Source organism: Lissotriton vulgaris, chromosome 12 (genome assembly GCF_964263255.1).
Source record: "Lissotriton vulgaris chromosome 12, aLisVul1.2, whole genome shotgun sequence".
Lineage (NCBI taxonomy): Eukaryota > Metazoa > Chordata > Amphibia > Caudata > Salamandridae > Lissotriton > Lissotriton vulgaris.
The window spans coordinates 354,959,501-354,979,402 of record NC_141700.1 but is presented as its reverse complement, the minus strand read 5'-3'; the positions used below and the strand labels follow the sequence as shown (position 1 = coordinate 354,979,402).

The 19,902-nt window shown below is 46.3% G+C and overlaps 1 protein-coding gene across 7 annotated transcripts in view; it reads left to right on the top strand.

Annotated features, from left to right (window-relative positions):
- The window catches only part of PHKB (phosphorylase kinase regulatory subunit beta), a 1,358,073-nt gene that overhangs the window by 520,727 nt on the left and 817,444 nt on the right, over nucleotides 1-19,902 (top strand). For all 7 annotated transcript variants that reach the window (XM_086945119.1, XM_086945122.1, XM_086945118.1 and 4 more), the window contains one exon: nucleotides 18,958-19,073. In XM_086945119.1, the coding sequence (XP_086801245.1) occupies nucleotides 18,958-19,073 (116 nt within the window). The remainder of the gene's footprint in view (nucleotides 1-18,957; nucleotides 19,074-19,902) is intronic.

Sequence of the window (19,902 nt, the reverse complement as noted above, 5' to 3'; positions counted from 1 at the left end):
CCGCGGCATAATGTGAGAGCTCGGGAGTAGTCCAGAGTCTACGCCAGTACAAGATCGGGCGTAATCTGGCTAGATCCTTGATTTGTTTCCTGCCAAGATCATATCGGAGAGGTAACAGCGGAGTGCTTTTAGGTGTATTAGTCAGTGCCCGTAGAAATTTGTTTTCTGAGGCTTGCAAAGAATTAAGGTTTTCAAATCCCCACATTTCTGCGCCGTAAAGTGCAGACCCAATAGCCTTTGCTTCATAAACTAATAGGGCTGGTTTAACAGGTTTAGTTAGGGATTTCCTGTGCTCTGAATTGATGGCACCCGCTATTTGCTTATGCCGCAATGTAGCAATATTTAAGTGCTGGCTCCACCTATTGTTATCAGCAATTTGGATACCCAAATATGTAAATGAGTTGACTAACTCTAGAGGCCGGCCGCTCATCATAATTTTGGACTTGAAGTTGCGATGCGGCTTAAAAATCATAAGTTTAGCTTTAGTAGTATTCACCTCGAGTCCATGTTCCCCACAAAAATTCTCAAAAATCAACAGAGCACGCAGCAGGCCACTAGGGGTTTTTGATAAAATTAGCGTGTCATCCGCAAACATTAGTATGGGGATGTTTAGGCCTGAAAGAGAAGGAGCATCAACTGTCGCGGGTACCAATCGGGAGACAACACCATTTATGAACAATGTAAACAAGGTAGGAGCCATTGAACACCCTTGTCTGACTCCTCGCTCAACACGGAAATCAGCTTCGACCATCCCGTGGCCGCCCAACTGAATTTTAGCAAAGTTAGACTCGTGGAGGCGCAATATCATTGGTAGTTTTTGCAGCTTCCTCGTGGCGCTTGGCCGCCATCTTGGGGTGGTCTCTGCCTCCTTGTGCCATTTGCCTGAGCGCTCTAGCGCTTCCTGTAGCCCAGGTGAGCTGCTACTTAAGGCGAGCTCTCCTGCTGTTCATTCTTGGGAAAGGTGCCTGCATGCGCGCTGTACTGGCTAGCATTTAAGCGTGTTGCGCTTATTTAATTATTTTAAAAAGCTCGTTTTGACCACTGTATCATTTCTGCATGTGAGCCTCGTTTTACTAGTATTATTTTATTTGCCCACATACTTGCATTTTAAATTGTGCCCCCACCGCGTTTTTTCGCGGAATTTCACCGTTTTTGCAGCTTCCTCGTGGCGCTTGGCCGCCATCTTGGGGTGGTCTCTGCCTCCTTGTGCCATTTGCCTGAGCGCTCTAGCGCTTCCTGTAGCCCAGGTGAGCTGCTACTTAAGGCGAGCTCTCCCGCTGTTCATTCTTGGGAAAGGTGCCTGCATGCGCGCTGTACTGGCTAGCATTTAAGCGTGTTGCGCTTATTTAATTATTTTAAAAAGCTCGTTTTGACCACTGTATCATTTCTGCATGTGAGCCTCGTTTTACTAGTATTATTTTATTTGCCCACATACTTGCATTTTAAATTGTGCCCCCACCGCGTTTTTTCGCGGAATTTCACAGTTTTTGCAGCTTCCTCGTGGCGCTTGGCCGCCATCTTGGGGTGGTCTCTGCCTCCTTGTGCCATTTGCCTGAGCGCTCCAGCGCTTCCTGTAGCCCAGGTGAGCTGCTACTTAAGGCGAGCTCTCCCGCTGTTCATTCTTGGGAAAGGTGCCTGCATGCGCGCTGTACTGGCTAGCATTTAAGCGTGTTGCGCTTATTTAATTATTTTAAAAAGCTCGTTTTGACCACTGTATCATTTCTGCATGTGAGCCTCGTTTTACTAGTATTATTTTATTTGCCCACATACTTACATTTTAAATTGTGCCCCCACCGCGTTTTTTCGCGGAATTTCACCGTTTTTGCAGCTTCCTCGTGGCGCTTGGCCGCCATCTTGGGGTGGTCTCTGCCTCCTTGTGCCATTTGCCTGAGCGCTCTAGCGCTTCCTGTAGCCCAGGTGAGCTGCTACTTAAAGCTCACTCTGCTCGCGCAGCGGTGACGCGCAGCGGTAGCGCCTGACTCGCGCCGGAGTCGAGCCAGAGTCTGCCCGTCTGAGCCCGTCCGCGCTAATCACGCGCGGTACGCCGGGGGTTTATCTTTTCTTTGTGTATCACTGTATGCCCTCTTCCGTCGGTTTGATAGGATGATTGCTTATTCCAGTGCCTCGCTTCATGCCATCAGAGATACTCTCCCACGCTGCTCTGCCACATCTCACCATCCGTTGTGTGGCCCGTGTCAGTGTGCTTGTAATAGATGGTCATTGGACCGGCCTGCAGGTTTTCGCGAGCTCGCTACTTCCCCCGCCCCACGAGCTCCTCCCGGTCTCCTTCCGGTGCCTGGTAGCCTGGGATCTGGTCTACGATTTTTAAATCTTAACACCAGATCTCTAGTAAAACACCATCTGTCTGTGGCTGATCTTATTTTGGATGAGACACCAGATCTGCTGGCTTTGACTGAAACCTGGCTGCAAGACACTGATGATGCTATAGTCAATCTTGCCTGTCCTTCGGGCTATTTATGTTTTAGATCTAACCGCCATTCTAGAGGTGGAGGTATCGCCCTATTTATCAAATCCGCCTTCACATGTACCTGGACGGTCCTGCAGATTGCTGGATGCGAGAGTGCGTTGTTTAAGGTTACCATTAGCCCTCAGTTCTCGCTGTCAGGGATGGTTGTTTACCGCCCCCCAGGCAGCGATGTAGCTTTTAGAGGTGCCTTTCCGGAGGCTGTGAGCCTATTGGCTAGTGGTTGCGCAAATTTCTCGATCTTGGGCGACCTAAACCTCCACTTCGATAGGTTAGAGTCTCTGGCCATTAGTGGTTTTTTGGCTGACCTAGAGGCCCTGCAGTTGAACCAGCTTGTCTCTCAGCCTACACACGTGGCCGGCCACACTCTTGATCCGTTTTTTACGACTCTCTCGGATGTCCAGATTGTGGCGGTTGATCCTGTGATATGGTCTGACCACTATCTGGTGTCTGCTTGGCTTCCCCTCCCTGCTAATCCCACTATTCCACCTCCTTTGCGGATACCTCGACGCCACTGGAACAAACTTAGGTTAGAGGACCTTCACCGCATTATGGGTGCTGAGCCTCTAGGTCCTCTGCTGAATGCTACCTCGGGCTATGACCGGTTCTGTAACTGGATTACCAGGGCGCTGGACGCCCTGGTACCTATCATCTCCAGTAAGTCCAGTCCCCGGCAGGCTAGCCCCTGGTATGACAGTGCGCTGCGTGCAATGAAGTCCTCTTGTAGACGGGCAGAAAGGGAGTGGCGTAAGACGTATGATGCCGATAAGAAATCCATCTACCTGGCCTTAGTTAAGCTCTACCATCGAGCTATATGTAGGGCCCGGGCGGCGTTTTACGCAGCCGAATTCCGAAATAGCCTCAATCCCACCAAAACCATCTTTAAAACCATAAAAGACCTGATGGCAAAGAGAGTTCCTCCGCAGTTGGACAGTTCCATCTCCCACTGCGAAGCCCTAGCCACTTTCTTTCTGGACAAAGTTAAGAAAATCTACCAGGCGTTTCCGAGCACACTGCCACCAGTGATTCCCTGGAGCGGCTCCAGTAGCTGTCCATCGCTGCACTCCCTTCCCACTCTTTCTAATGAGGAGTTTGCTAAGTGGGCCCTGCGAGTCAAGTCTGGCTCGCCTGCAGACCCGGTAAGATCTGCCCTTTTCAGGGATGTTGCTTTTGAGGGACGCACAGTAGTGTGTTCTCTGATTAACCTCTCCCTGACTTCCGGCCTGGTCCCTGCCAAGTGGAAGCAAGCGGTGGTTTCCCCGATCCTAAAAAAACCATCTCTGGATCCGCTGAGACCAGAAAACTACCGCCCTATATCTTTGCTCCCCTGGCCGGCCAAGGTCATGGAGGCCCATGTAAATCTGGCCCTCACGGAGCATATGACCCAAGTTAATGTCCTGGATCCCACGCAGAATGGGTTTCGTGCTGGCCACAGCACTGAGACGGCCCTTCTGGCAATGGTTGAGTATTTGCGGATTGTGCTCGATGCTGGTCAAACGGCAGCGCTTATTTTATTAGACCTGAGCGCTGCCTTTGACACTGTTTCCCATCGCATCCTTCTACACCGCCTGCAGGACATTGGCATTTGTGGTTCAGCTCTGCAGTGGTTCCGCTCCTTCCTCAGTGATCGCTCCTTCTGCGTTGCCACCCCTCCATTTCAGTCCAAGTACCATCCTTTGGACCTGGGGGTCCCTCAGGGCTCCTCGCTGAGTCCCACGCTTTTTAACCTGTACGTGCAGCCGCTGGCTGAGGTCGCCAGGCAATGGGGCCTAACCATGGTCTCCTACGCTGACGACACTCAGTTGGCGGTTACGATCAGCGGGGATGCCAAGCAGGATGCCCTCAGGTTCCGAAGTAGACTGAGAGAGGTGGCCAGCTGGATGAATAACAACTGTCTCCAGCTGAACGCGACAAAAACGGAGGTGATGATCGTTGGAAGGGAAGCGGACCACTGGGGGGACGGATGGTGGCCTCCTGAGCTGGGATCAGCGCCGGCCCCTGTCCTGGAACTCAGGAATCTGGGAGTATGGCTTGACCACACGTTAAGCTTTGTGACTCACACGAAAAGAGTGGCGGCCTGCTGTTTTGGAGTATTACGCGGGCTAAGACCCCTGCACAGATTTTTTGATGCTCCTACAAGACAGCTGGTCATTCAAGCAATGATTATCTCTCGGCTGGACTACGCCAGTTCACTCCTTTTAGGAGGGAACCAAGCCGAGATCCTTCGTTTACAGCGAGTCCAGAACGCTGCGGCTAGGGCGGTGGTTGGTTTGCCCCGAACCTGCCCCACCTCTAACACTCTGCGGTCCCTGCACTGGCTCCCGATAAGCAAGCGAATTCAATTCAAGGCTCTTTGCCTGGTTTTTAAAATTCTTCGAGAGTTGGCACCTGTGATACTTAACAAACTGCTCTCTCCCTACGTTCCTACCCGCTCACTCCGATCCCTTGGACAATCCTTGGTGGTTGTCCCCCGTTTTAGACTTAGTCGGATGGGGGGTCGCTCCTTCCGCGTGAAAGCTGCAACCCTCTGGAATGCGCTTCCCTTCGGAAATCCGCCTCTTGGATGATTTAATATCCTTTCGTAGGGCTCTGAAAACCTTCCTGTTTTAAATGTTCCCTGTTTTAAATGCTTCTGCTTTTTTGTTACTGGATTTAGTGTTATGTTGTGTTTACCTTTCCCTGCGCCAGGACGCTCCTTCGCTGGAGCAGCTGTGCGCATTAAAAATGCAAATAACATAACATAACATAACATTCGGGACCCCCAAACTATGCAAGACTTGCCACAGTTTGGCCCGCGGAACCAGGTCGAAGGCAGCCCGCAAATCGACGAATGCCGCATACAGGCTGCCTCCACCTAGCACCACAGTCTTCCACTGTAGCAATTGGAAGCGGAACACTTGGTCAACCGTGCTAGTTGCCCTTCTAAAACCTGTTTGGAAAGGAGATAGGATGTTATTATCCTCTGCCCAATCGAGGAGCCTATTAACCACCACACGGCCGACAATTTTTTGAACAGTGTCAATAAGGCTAATAGGCCTGTAGTTACATGGCTGAGCACGGTCCCCCTTTTTATACACGGGGATGATCACTGCACCTCTCCATGAATCAGGGACGTCAGCTCCCTGTGCAATAGAATTGATAAGCAAATAAATATATTTGCACCAGCGTTCCCTATCATTTAAAAAGATATCAGCGGGTACTCCGTCTAAACCAGGAGCTCGCCCTCGTTTTACTGCGCAAGTAGCCGACATAATCTCTTTATGAGTGAAGAGGCTGTCTTCAGAAAACGTCATGGTGAAACTATCATCATCTGTGGCCAAGGTATTAAGAGTATATTGTGAGCTAAAGAATTTTACCCATGCCTCTTGTGAGACATTGTTGTTTGGAGACTCTTCAGCTCTCTCAGAACCCCATTTTACAATGTTCCAGAATACTCTGGAATCCTTCCTGTCGCTGGCCTTTTTCAATTTGCACCAGTGTTGCTCATCCCACTCCCTCTTGGCTTTAGCTATACATGCTTTATATTCCTTTCTGGCAAGACAAATAGATACGCAGTCTCTCCTCTTAATTGCATGACCAAGGGCGAGTCTTGCCTTCCTACAATCAGTGTTATACCATCTTGCATCTTTACGGACCATAGCCCCCTTTCTTTTATCAGGTTTTAGAAAGTGCACCTTGATCTTGGCAAAGAGGGTATCGTGAATTTTGACCACGTCCCCCAAGCCAGAAGAAGAGGCACTAATCAATTCCATAGCTAAAATGGCTTGGTCAGTTTCATTATTGATAGTATCTATAGCCTGTTGATTGTTAACTAAAGTATCCCATCTTAGCCTACGCATATTATTCTCAGGGATGATCAGCGGTGGAACAAGGTCATTCGTACAGGTAGAATTTGTCTCTGCAGACCACCATTTATGAGTCACACATAAGGGGTTGTGGTCACTCTCTGGTCTCGCGGTAACCTCCATGTCACAGAGAGTTGGCCACAAAGGCAAACTACAGATTACATAATCAATTCTACTTTTGTGCCTCCCGTTATCAAAAGTTACAGAGCCATTGTTATCCCTCATTGTTCTTCCATTCATGGCTCTCAGGCCTTTTTCAAGACACATTGCATTAATGGCTGTTATGTCCTCAGTCCAGCGAGAAACTGGTTTCAGTTGCAACTCAGGGATACCTCAGAGGGAGTCCTCTTCAGCTCCAGTGTAGGCCTCTCCCACAACCAAAGGCTCAAACATCCGGTTAAGGTCACCTGCTATAACAATGTTGTTCTCGTGGGAGTGATCATCAAGGAAGTTATCCAAGGCTGATAGTACTTCGGATCGGCCACCTTTAGCACTCCTAACGTATATGTTATAAATATCAAGTGACCCAAGAGTGTCAGTAGTTAACCTAATCAACTGTATATCATTATGGCTAGTAGCTATGCTTTTAACTGAGAGGTTTAGCGACTGTCGAATCCAGATGGTAAGCCCCCCCCATAGGTCTACCTTTGGGACCCTTTACAGCTGGCACAGAAAAATTCAAATATCCTAATATAAAGACAGGTTCACATGCCCAAGTCTCCTGGAATATGCAAATATCGAATTGAGTGACAAAACCAAGCCAGTCCCCACAGTCTAGTTTAGAGGTCAATCCAGCTAAGTTTCAGGAGATTAAGTTAGCAACCCCAGGCGCACGTCCCTCTAATGCACCAGGTGGAGGATTCTTTGTACGAGTCTCACCTTCTACTGAGATAGACAAGTTGTTCATCGGGTCGTTATTAAGGCAGATGTCATTCTGGGCAGGCAAGCTAGATACGATTTGATCCACACTAGCTAGGGGAGCAACAGTTTTACCCTTGGAAAGTCAGTCACAGTCATTTAAGTTGGAAAGGGCTGAAAACCTATTTTCCAAATTTAGACCCACTCTGTCGACTGCGCTACCCTCCGCCCTTTCGTTGAAACAACATTCCACTTCGTCTTTAGCGTAGTCTTATTAGAAACCCTCCCGCTACGAGGATAGAAGAAATCTAAGGTGAGTGGAATAATTTCAGCGGATCTTCGCTGTGGGGGTAGAAGGTTGGGCAAGATGTTGGCCAGAACCTCTGGGTCAGAGAAATGTAAAACAACACAGTCACCCCGGAACTTCTTAACACTATTTCATAACCACTTCACCCTCCTGGCCTTTACTAGTTCTTCGGCCAACTGATGCTTACCCCAGGGAGTTATTATCATATTATTTGTCAACCAATATAGGGCTTTGGACAACAGGGATGTGGTAGATTCTTCCTGCCCAGGCGCCAATAGAGGAACGTTAGCTAAAACCAAAGGAGAAGCCTCAACTATCAGCTCCACCGAGCCATTTACAGGTTCTGGAGCAGAGGATACAACGGGAGGGACATCTTTCTCCTGCACACCATCCAATGTGGATACCTGGGGAGCCACCAAATGATCAGTTGGAGGGGGAGCCCCACCGCCCACCGGAATAGAGGAGGCCTTATTTTGCTCAACCCTGCTGGAAACTGCTTCAGGCAATTTGCCTACTTCAGCTAAGGTGTGGTTCAATAAATCCCCTAAACCATTGACCTCTTTAGTGAGCTTCTCTATTCTGCCTATCAATGGCTTGACAATTCCCTGTATCTTAATGTCTATCATGTCCAACAAGTTCATAAATTGTCCACTAGATAGAGACCTACAAGCGTCATCTAAAGATCCGTCGTCCTCCACCAAGGTTTTACTAGGAGGGGATGCAATCTTTTTCCGACCTGATCTTAGCCCACCACGCTTTGGCTGAGTCTTTCTGGCACCTCTAGTAGTGCGTGGTGCAGGCACCGGAGTGGGGGCTTTATCCTGAACTAAGTGTTGATCAGCCTCCTCCTCATTTTCGCTGTCTGACTCTACATAGACTGACTGAGTTATTGTGGTGTTGTCAGCGTGGTCAGAGACAGCAGCGGGATCACTGCTGGAGCTGTTTGGCTCAGGGGATTGTGCCAGGGCTGGTACCGGCGATGTTGGTATGATTGGGTTAGGTGATGTACAAAGCCCAAGTGAAGATCTCCTATTGTTATTAATTTTGGCAACTACCTGGAGGAGATGGTTGTCCATAGTATTTTTAACAGGGGATGTCTTTTTGCCAGACATGACACACCGTAGAGCTATGAACAAAGCCCTCTCGGAAGCAATTTGTAAAAAACGATATGCTCGAGGCCACAGAATAGTTCAACCACTCCAGGTCTGCTACAGTAATACTAGATAACCCCAGCTATAACAGTGGCTCACCTCCTGAATTCCTGGATTCGGGCAGAGTAACTGGCCCAGCCCAGTCTCTGCCTGTCTCGGACTGTCTTAGACTGTCCGCCCTTAGTCCGGGCTTCGTCCGGCACGTCCCGCGCGCGTCCTCGCGGGGCGAGGGCCCTACCGGTGCTTTATGCCCCTCCTGGCGTGCTGTTTGCAGGCGTCGTCGTCACAGTGCCCCTTAGGATGCTGGGGGATGTGGTCCAGCTGGCGGAGCCAAGCCCGGCCGGTCGGTTGCTGGTTGTGGAGATGGCGGAGCCAAGCCCGGCCGCAGAAAAGGAAGTTCTGGAAGCCTCAGGTGGGGCAGCAAGCGTTGTGCAGGAAGAAACAAGGGGCTCAGCCCCTACCGGTGCTTTATGCGCCTCCTGACGCACTGTTTGCAGGTGTCGTCGTCACAGTGCCCCTGAGGATGCTGGGGGATGTGGTCCGGCCGGCGGAGCCAAGCCCGGCATGTCGGTTGCTGGTTGTGGAGATGGCAAAGCCAAGGCCGGCCGCAGAAAAGGAAGTTCTGGAAGCCTCAGGTAGGGCAGCAAGCGTTGTGCAGGAAGAAACCTTTGCGTCAGAACAGTTTTCTCTCAAGTTATAATGTGTTTCTCCTTAAGCATTGACGCGTTTCGGTGAACCACATACCAATAGGAACCCATCTTTTTAATGTCTACTGTATTTATTAAATTTTATGTATTCAATATATTTAGGATTGCTGCATTGCCTTTTCTGATTACTGCATATATACCTAGCATATTTTGACTCGTAAATTGATGTGAGCAGTTTTACTCAATTTTATGTACCCAATGGGACTTCTATTTTTTGACATTTGTAGTCACTGTTGTGCCATATCCATGAGTCTCTTCTCCAGAGGGGTGATTGTGTCTATGACCGCCTTAATATGGAGGCATCTCCAGTGACTAGGAAGCATTCAAGGTCCTACTCTTACTCATAATATTCCCCATACTCCTTCATGGGGTCGGTGAGGTAAGTATATGTAATGGACGGTGGCCACCCACCAGGTAAGAGGGAATCGGAGTATGTGGGGAGGAACACCAGTAGTGTACAATAACCTGCACTAGCCCTTGTAAGGCCCTCAATAAAGAAGGCTGACTACCAGCCCCAGATCTTGGCACGCATAAGTGATTGGCAGGCAACAAGTCTTAAAACCCTGAATTGGATGTGTTCAGTTTAATGGGTATGGCCCAAGAATGTAGGATCACAGTCCTTGCAAGGCCCTAGCAGGGAGTGTGGGCCAGGAAGACAACTCCCCCTTATGCTAATAAGCGGGCACAATATGACCGGGCCTTGGCAAGTGTCTGCCTTCCGCAAGAGTCACTGGTCTGTGTGGTGCAACTTCGCGAAGAACTGAGTACCTGATTTAAAACTCGCTTTAAAGTGCAGTTTTGCCTTTGCACATGACAAACCCGGTATTCTTTCAGAATCCCGCATCAGAGGCTTGTGGAAAGTGACTAGACGTATTATTGGGAGTACCTACTTGCAAGCAATTGACTGTACATGGCACACGTTTGTGTTCTGGATATTTTGCCCTGAAGAAGTCCAATGTCCAGGGTGGTTGTGTCCGTATCTGTAATCTAAAATTTGAAGCAAAAAAATAATGATTTTCTTCAAAATTGATTGGAAACTGATGTTACTCTGATTTGTTTTTCACTTGTTTTTCACTTGGGATTTCATGTCATAAAACGAAGTCTCTACTCTGCTCTCTATCTTTCTAAATGAATCTATTGGGGTGCAACTCCCTCCTATATGTTTTCTTATTTGATTATTGGGGCATTCTGAACTGTTGGCCCAAGGAGTGAGCACCCTAATATTTGGGAACTATAGAGAGTGCAGTGATTGATACCACAACTGTTCAAGTTGTGATAGTGCAAACTGCTCCTGACAGTGTCTTACCCCGTAGGATGTTCAAGCTCCAGGCGGGCGGGCACTCAGCCAGTTATTGCTGCAGGAGGAGGCGCTCAAACGTCTGAATTGTCACGCGCTCCATAGCCCAACAAGACTGGGAGCGTCCTGATCAAGACGCAGGAAGGGCGCATGCCCTCCAGTGGTTGGCGGACTGTTGTGCGCCCTGGCCCCAAAGCCCTCAGATGAGGGAAATTAACTTGTATAGGGGCCGCAAAGGAGCGGCGCGGTGTTCCCACAGCCGCTTCTAAATGAGGTGCGAGCACCTTCAACAAACCTGAAATGGCAGAGGAGCACATAAGCTGTAATAACAAGCATTGAAAATGCAATAGGTCTCGCCCTCGTTTAAGTTAAAGCAATTCTGTTTGTAATTAGGTGGGGTTTTTTTTGTCAGTGTTTTTCAAACTTTCATGTACATAACATGCATATGAATGCATATATGTATATGTATGCATGCATGTATATTTGTATTTATATGGATATGCAGATTATATATATGTATATATATATATACACATACATATATATAATTTCATATGCATATATATGCATATATATGTTGCATATGTGTGCGTGTAGACAGAGGTGTAGAGGTAGAGATTAGTAGAGCGAGAGAGGTAGAGAGTAAAGGATGAGTATAAGAGAGTAGAGAGTGAGTAGTAGAGAGTAGTAGCAGAGAGTGAGTAGTAGAGAGTAGTAGAGAGTGAGTAGTAGAGTAGTAGAGTGAGTAGTAGAGTAGTAGAGTGAGTAGAAGAGAGTAGTAGATAGTGAGTAGAAGAGTAGTAGAGAGTGAGTAGTAGAGAGTGAGTAGTAGAGAGTGAGTAGTAGAGAGTGAGTAGTAGAGAGTGAGTAGTAGAGAGTGAGGAGTCGAGTGTGAGGAGTCGAGTGTAATAGAGTGTAGTAGAGAGTGAGTAGTCACTCTACTACTCAGACTCTACTACTCAGACTCTACTACTCCACTAATCTACTACTCAATCTACTACTCAGTGAGCATTAGAGTGTGAGCATTAGAGTGTGAGCATTAGAGTGTGAGCATTAGAGTGTGAGCATTAGAGTGTGAGCATTAGAGTGTGAGTGTGAGCATTGGAGTGTGAGCATTGGAGTGTGAGCATTGGAGTGTGAGCATTGGAGTGTGAGCATTGGAGTGTGAGCATTGGAGTGTGAGCATTGGAGTGTGAGCATTGGAGTGTGAGCAGTAGAGAGGGAGTAGTAGAGAGGGAGTAGTAGTAGTAGAGAGCAGTAGAGAGGGAGCAGTAGAGAGGGAGCAGTAGAGAGGGAGCAGTAGAGAGGGAGCAGTAGAGAGGGAGCAGTAGAGAGTAGTAGAGTGAGTACTAGGGAGTAGTAGTGTGTGTGTGTGTAGTAGTGTGTGTGTAGTAGTGTGTGTGTAGTAGTGTGTGTGTGTAGTAGAGTGTGTGTGTAGTAGAGAGTAGGAGAGAGCGAGTAGTAGAGCGCGCGAAGTAGAGAAGGAGAGTGAGTGGTAGAGAGTGAGTGGTAGAGAGTGAGTGGTAGAGAGTGAGTGGTAGGGAGTGAGTGGTAGGGAGTGAGTGGTAGGGAGTGAGTGGTAGGGAGTGGGTGGTAGGGAGTGGGTGGTAGGGAGTGGGTGGTAGGGAGTGAGTGGTAGGGAGTGAGTGGTAGGGAGTGAGTGGTAGGGAGTGAGTGGTAGGGAGTGAGTGGTAGGGAGTGAGTGGTAGGGAGTGAGTGGTAGGGAGTGAGTGGTAGGGAGTGAGTGGTAGGAGCGTGTAGTTGGGAGCGTGTAGTTGAGAGCACTAGAGAGCGAGTAGTGGAGAGTGAGTAGAGTGGGTAGTAGAGAGTAGTAGATAAATATCCTTTTCTGAATGATTCATCCTACCTTTATGGACAAAAACACTTGTGAATTAGTCACCCAGATTTAACCACTACCTAGCCTGGCTAGCTGATCTGCGTGTATTCTACACTTTCCATACAGCAGTGGGAACCGAATTCGGTCAAATTCGTCTTTTCTGAACATTAGTGCCAAATGAATGACATCTAAGCACTACTCTGGGCCCTAGTGGAGTCTGAGGTGTCAAAAGTCACAGGGGTTGGAGTTAGCCGATTCACTTCCGTGTTTAGATGTCGAGTCTCCCGCCTTCAGGCCGCGGTGTGAAATTGTTCACTTTTAGGTCATGCTGTTATCCGAGTCACCTCTAGGCCCTCGCCCTCCGTTTCACGAGCTCACTGCACCAAAATAAGCCAGGAAGTATCGGAAGCAGCAGCGCAGATTGTCAGAAGTACAGTTTTTGGCCTCTTTGCTGAGACGATTTAGGCTTCACTCCGCACTTCTCGTGTGCCCGCAAAACTTCTTACCACCAAGGCTTATCTTCTTTAGCAGGGACGACTACAGGCGAATCGCTTCACTGCCTTAGATATAAAGGTTTCATTTACTCATTCATTCGTGTGCAAATTAATGACATCTTTTATTCATTCGAGTAAAAAGCCACATGCCTTGATAATTGTGCTTACCTATTTGTGGATGTACCTATTGATTTGTGACGTTCTTAGCGCCAAATGCTGATTAGTGCTGCTTTTAAGCACCAACAGAGCTACCCCGCCCCCGAAAACTGACTGTGCTGTTTTTGAGATTGCAGTGAGTACGAATTAATGCTGAAACAAGACAAGCGCTCGCCAGGCAGCCGTGGCACCCGCGCTTTACTTATAACATTAAAAGTAAAGCGCTTGTGCCACGATTATACCAAAAGTAAAGAAATAGAGAAAAAAATCTATTTCTTCACTTTTGGTATAATCGCGGCACCCACGCTTTACTTTTAATGTTAAAAGTAAAGCGCGGGTGCCGTGATTATACCCAAAGTTAAGGGAAAAAAAGCATTTGCCATGCAATAGGTCTCGCAGTTATGCGAGTTTTGAGCTATTGACATTGCAAATAACAATGCCTTTTATTGTTGTTTTTGTTTTAAAAACATAAATAAAAGGCATTGTCATTTACAATGCCAATGGCTTACACTTGCGTAACTGCGAGACCTATTACATTTTAAATGCTTGTTAAATTTAGAAGGAACAGACGTAACTCATTCTGGATCAACATACAGAGCTGCGTTCACAAAGACTGCGTAGATGTGACCTACACTTACGGTACTTGTGGCTTATTCCAGGGGCGTAACTCCGCCTCCTGCAGCCCCTGCGACGCCGCCCGTCCATAGGTCCCCCATACAACGCAGGGCCAATACAGATCGGGGGGCTTGATTACATTCTGCAAGGGGGGGCCTCACTTCCAGTTACCCACTGACTTACTCATCAATTTTAAGAGTAAACCTGGAGTAAGTCACAGCAACATCTTTGTGAATTGGGCCCATAACCGTGAACTTCCTTAGGAAGGGCGTATTCAACGAGAGGGGGTGAGGGTGGGGGGGAATGTACATCCAAGCCAATGTTGTAAATAAGCAGTGACGCAGGTTTTAATAGCATTCCTCACAACGTCTTCATCATGTCACGCCTAACCTAGGGTAGGGAATCAACCCGGGTGAACACAGAAACGTAAATAAAGAGGGTATCATATATGCACTTCGCTGCCCAGCAGAAATGTCAACCCCCAGGAGCCGGCCTAAAGAATGCAGCGACCTCATCCGATGAAGGCAGCGCGCGCCCTGAATTCAGTTGAGCCTCGCAGCAAGTGAGAACTGCAGAAAACGAACGTTGCAATAAGTGCAAGCGCTCGCCATGACGTCGACTTTTCTCTTTTTTCTGCTGTCCCACTTGGACCGCCTCGGCCTGCTTTCCTTTGGTTTGTTATCTTTATGGGGCCAGCTGTTTGACGGCTTTTACAGCAGAAGGAAGTAAGGCCAGTCCGTCCAAGTGGGACGGCAGAAATAGAGAAAAGTGTACGTCACCACAAGCTCTTTCCCAATAGCTGTCCACCAATTAGCATAAGCGGTGACGCCAGCCAATGGAAAGAGGGGCGGGGCTTAAAGCCCGTTATGAAACCTCCTGAAAACACTAAATCTCGCCAGCGAGACTGCGCATGCACGCAGCTCTAGGATTCGACCTAAAAACGGGAAAGGGAGCAGAGTCCCAATACTCATCTGACAAAGGGCAATAGGTAACGGACAACACCCTTTGCAGAGGACGGCAGCGCCTCTTTGGACATAAACTTGTTTATTTGCATATTTCATCGTTTCCTGGGGATATGGGAAAATAAGTTTTTTCTGGTTATTTTTGCAGTTTAATTTGGCTGCTATTTCAAAAAATTAAGAAAGAAGAGCATAATCCCGGTCCTGCCATAGAATCTGTACTCACCCAAAGGATATAGTTAGGAAAGTCACAAACTTCTTTGGTGTATTTATTTTTAAGAAGACATGACAAAACTGCGGGGAAGTTACAGTTGGAGAGCTCTCTTGCTCCTGCCCCCATCAACAAGCCTTGGAGAGAAACACAAGATCCACGCGGGAAAGTGGATTAGAAAGCGAGAAAATGCTATTATTCACTGACTATCCCAATTGCCTTTCAGTAGGGTAATAATGGCTTTGTGGGGATCAGCTGCTGCCTTGGATCTTAGGAAGCTGAAAAGGAAAATTATACAATTACATTTATGGTCTAACTAAAGAAATAATCCTTCACACTCCAAGTCGGAAGCTGAAAATAATCGCCACCAATTCTTTATTAGTTAACTCAGTCACTTCAAACTCAAATCAAACTGCTTTGTGGGCCTGAATGAGTTCCGAGAGTAAGGTACAAAGTATAGCATGCTACCTGTTATCTTAACATGCATGAAAATTGTGCCAATTATTTTAGCGCTCTGATATCTTTCGGGATCTTGTTCGCGCTATATAAAACTTTATAAATAAATAAGCTTGAGATTGAACAATTGCTTGACTTTTTTTCAATCAACACATATCCTTAATACTTTTAGCAGTCCAAGTTCTTTTCTCAAAGGTAATAAGTTATTCGATTTCAAGTATCGCCACCATTTTCAGAACATAACCCTTATATCAATCCTTTGTTAAAGAGACAATTAGTTTTCACCCCAGAAGCACAGTTAAGGTAAAGTTTGTCTAAACATTCCACTTCAGTATGTGTTCTCTACCCCTGAAGCAATGATTCAAGAAAATGTCAGTGATCTGTCCCATGAGCATCAGTGTTCGCACAACGGCAAACACCTTTACGTGAGGAACCTTCTGTTTGTTTGCTCCCAAGATGGCAGCCAAATAGGTGCTATCTCACGAGAACTAGAATATTCGCGAGAGGAGTTTGAGCTGCTTGGTAATGACTGTGTCAAGAAAGAGAGTTTCTTCTCTTTATGTCACATACATTCACTTCTGCATTGGCCAGTTTATCTCGCCTTAATTTTTCTTGCCTGGGTTTCTCCTTCAGGCCTGTTAGGCTTACAGTTGTTCTTGAACAATGAAGACCGCATTATTAATTTAAGTTGGGAGACCTAATTTTTACTGTATTCTCAGTTAATATTTCTGTAAGTCTGATAGCCCCATCTTCACTGCTACTAAAGAATCTTTCATCAGCCAATATGCCAATACTCTCAGAAGAAAGAGAATGCTTGAGTGGAAGCAGAGGGAATTGGTTGTTTGAGCCCTGAATTTAATAAAACTATTATCACACTGTTTACCAAATTGAGAAAGGGATTCATGCTGTTCGTGAGCTTAGGAGAGTCATACCTAAACTGGTCCCCAATACTTGGGTTGGGCTTTTTTGTTGGAGCACCTTGGAACCATCTCAGGACTCTCTCACTTATAACGCAAAACTAGAAATGACCTGGAAGAGAGAGTGGCTTTTTTCTAGTATGCTGAAAGGACCTTCAACGACTCAAATGGCATACCAGTTTAGAACTCTAAAGAGAGTCAGCCTTTGCAAAAATGTTATATTAATAATGGCTTTATAATTCAACCACAGCACTTGTTTGATGTGTGGCTTTGTCTGATGTTCTCCTCATACACACCCAGACAGTAAGACAGCCTCCTCCCAGATTTCATTTTGCTGGCTGTGTAATTTATAATCCCCACATATTAAGGGTGTACTGGTGGCTGCAGTTGATTTCAAAGCCATGTTATATGCAGATGAAATCCTGCTCACAGTGTCAGATCACAGGCCTCATTCTATTCCTGATGTCTCGTAGCCTTGTTCAGCTTTTGCAGCCTTTAAATTAAACAGGACTGGTGTAAGAAGCAGCAGAAGTGGCACAAACGCAGCTGAAATGAAAGAAGTGTGGCTTCTACTGGTTCCCAAGAAAGCTCCCTAGGTGTCCAGGTAAATGGAGCTTAGGATGGAGTGGTATTAGACCATGTGAGCCCCCTGAAAAGAGAGAGATTTCAGCAGATGGCTTGAATTTCAGCTTTCTACGTGGGGAAGTCCCCAAGCAGTGAAACTGCTGGTAGCCGTAGCTCCTGTATTAAGCTGTATGTTGAGCATACTTCCACTTCGGATTCCATTGAACTTTCTTCACTACATTATTAGCAAGACTAAGACCTCTATCTGGAGGGCTAGATGGTCCAGTCTTAAAGTAGCGAAGTTACATGCGACCTCCTAGCCAGAAGGGCTTCAACTTCCAAGCATTGGACTGTATCACCCGGCAAATCATCTTTGGCAAATATTGTAGTGACTGCAACACATTGTGTAGCCATGCTTAAAAGAAACATGGGCCTCAAAATATTATGATCTTGGAAATTATTATCCCTGTAATCCACCAGCCCAACCACCTATGCTTTGCTGGATGTAGGGTGATACACCGCAACACACATCTGGAATAATGCAAGCCTGTTAATTGATTGCAAAGCAATTTATTGGATTCATTGGAAAATAGTGGGTCTCACTACCACTGAAACACATGCTGGACGGAAGTGAACTGCAATCATTTGCTCCCTTGCTCTCTTCGGTGGCAGTACATGCAATTCATGCACTGCCTGAAAATTCGGCTAGGGTCCTGGACCGAAGAGTTATGTCAGGTCTGTACTCTCTTGTCAGAATCATTCTTGAAATCAGTGGAAATAAATGCAACCTCTATTGGCAGTTAACTCTTAACTGTACATGCTCTGGAAAGGGTTTGTCTTCTCTAATGGTTCCTAATGATTGATTCGGATTCGCATTGAAATTGACTTTTTAATGTCCTGAACAATTGGTACTGGAATCCAATCAAAAACCTAAAAAGATTGGCGTATCAGATTAAGTTGCATGCTGGAGATGCAGTTGGTCTCATGACCTGATGATTATTATACGGTCTTTAGCCAAATTCAATCATTTTGTCCAACGGTGTTGGACATTTCAAACCGATACAGTGGTTATAAATCCTAGCCATCTGCAAAAGTTGGCTTGCTGAACAGCACATCTGACACTGAGGCTCAGTGTCACGATTGTCAGCAACTTCTTTTGGGGAAGCTGAGACTTGCATCCTTAGGCACTGGAGAGCTCTGCTACCATTCCTATTATCTTGAAATGCTTTTTGGAAATGACAGAAATAGCATCACATTAATAAATGATATACCGAATCAGGAACCAGATGCAGATATGACTGCTTATGCGGTCGTTCGTTGACTGGATCTATAAAGTTCACAAATTGGATTGTATTTTCTTGAATGTTTTTGACATTTGTTGCCAGTTTTCTGAATATGATGGTTACACCCTGATTTGCCTGAATATAGATCTTGTATCTGAACTTTAGCCACAGAATGGGCTCTGAGTCCATTGCGGCTGTCTCACCTCTATGCGGCCGTTTCCCTCTCCCGTATGCCGCAGATTCCTAAAATAGTTCTGCAAGATCGACTCGCATCGCACAAACCCATTGCTCCTGCAGTATCAATATGCATACTTTCATGTTTAGTTTAACTTTACTTCACAGCCAATAATTCATATCATCCACCTGGCAAGGAAATTAGCAAACACCTGGGTTTTCAGATTTGCCCCTGTAACTAAATTTATATTGTTGACCACCTCATCTTACGTTATTAAATATGGCGAAGCCAATTTCACGTTAATAAAACTATTAACAGCAAGCAAGAATGTTGTTGAATGCTTTCGTAAAGGTAGATTGATGAAGGTGCATAATACTCCCAGTGTCGGCTCCCCTTTTCCTTAAATATGTGCTAAGCAACATTAATACTTTAACACCTTAGATGCGGCGCAAATATCCCTCCCCAGTGCTGCGCTGTCCATTGGAACTAGTGCTGAATGGACGTCCAATGGTCGTGCGCAGCACTGCGGAGGTAGTGCTGCTGTCGGCCAACGCCCCGACGCAGCACTTAAGAGGTTAAAGTATCATTAGTAATCACTTCAATTTCTCTTGATATTGATTTTTTTTCTTCTCTGTTGTAGGTGTCATTTATCCAAAATCTGGTCTTCTGCGTGGAAAGAGCTTACCGGGTACCTGATTTTGGAATTTGGGAAAGAGGAAGTAAATACAATAATGGAAGCACCGAATTGCACTCCAGGTACTGTTGCACAACCTAAATCAAACCCTGTCTTCCTGACAATGCCAATATGCTGTGGCATTTATCACTGTGATGGTAGCTAAGTTAACTGAATCGGTGGCAGTAATTTCTTCATTTTTTGTTGTTCCTACTGGTTGTTATTGGCATTTAACTGCTGCCTCTTTAGTTTCCATTGGGGTGCACACTTGCTTTGGTCATATTCTCCTGTTGCATCAGACAGCACATTGTCATGGGAATTACTAGTGCATGTGTCTGTTGCCAGAATGGTCGAATACTAAGCAGGTCTGGCCTGCGATGAACTAACTCTTCATGAACATAACATTTTAAAAATGGTCTCCTTCAATGTGAGAATCCGGAATCCTTTGAACAATAAATAAATCGAATTGTGCCTGTCCTTTGGTATCCTCACTTCAAACGTCAGGGAGAAACCTGCATGCAGTTCAGTTCCAGACTCATGCTGATGATCCAGACTCTGTGAACTCTTTTGTCAGCCCCACAACATGTACTGAGGAATTATTTTTCTTTCTTTCTTTATTATTTTCATTTTTCTCTCTCACGCTCATTCTTATTCTGTTGATCTTTTTACACATGCACCGGAGTTCTTTTTCGTTTTCCAACTCATTCTTTTTCACACGCATTGTGTGCCTGGTTTAAAACAGTGGCAGATCTAGATGATCCTCATAAGAAATGTCTGATGTGTTTGGGTTCAGAGCGCTGGGCGGTGCACTGAACCATTTGTAAAAATGTTTAAGCACATTACAAGATAAGACTGGAATAGTAGCTTCATCACACCTAAAACTCCCCAAGAAAAAGCATGTTCCCACTTTGG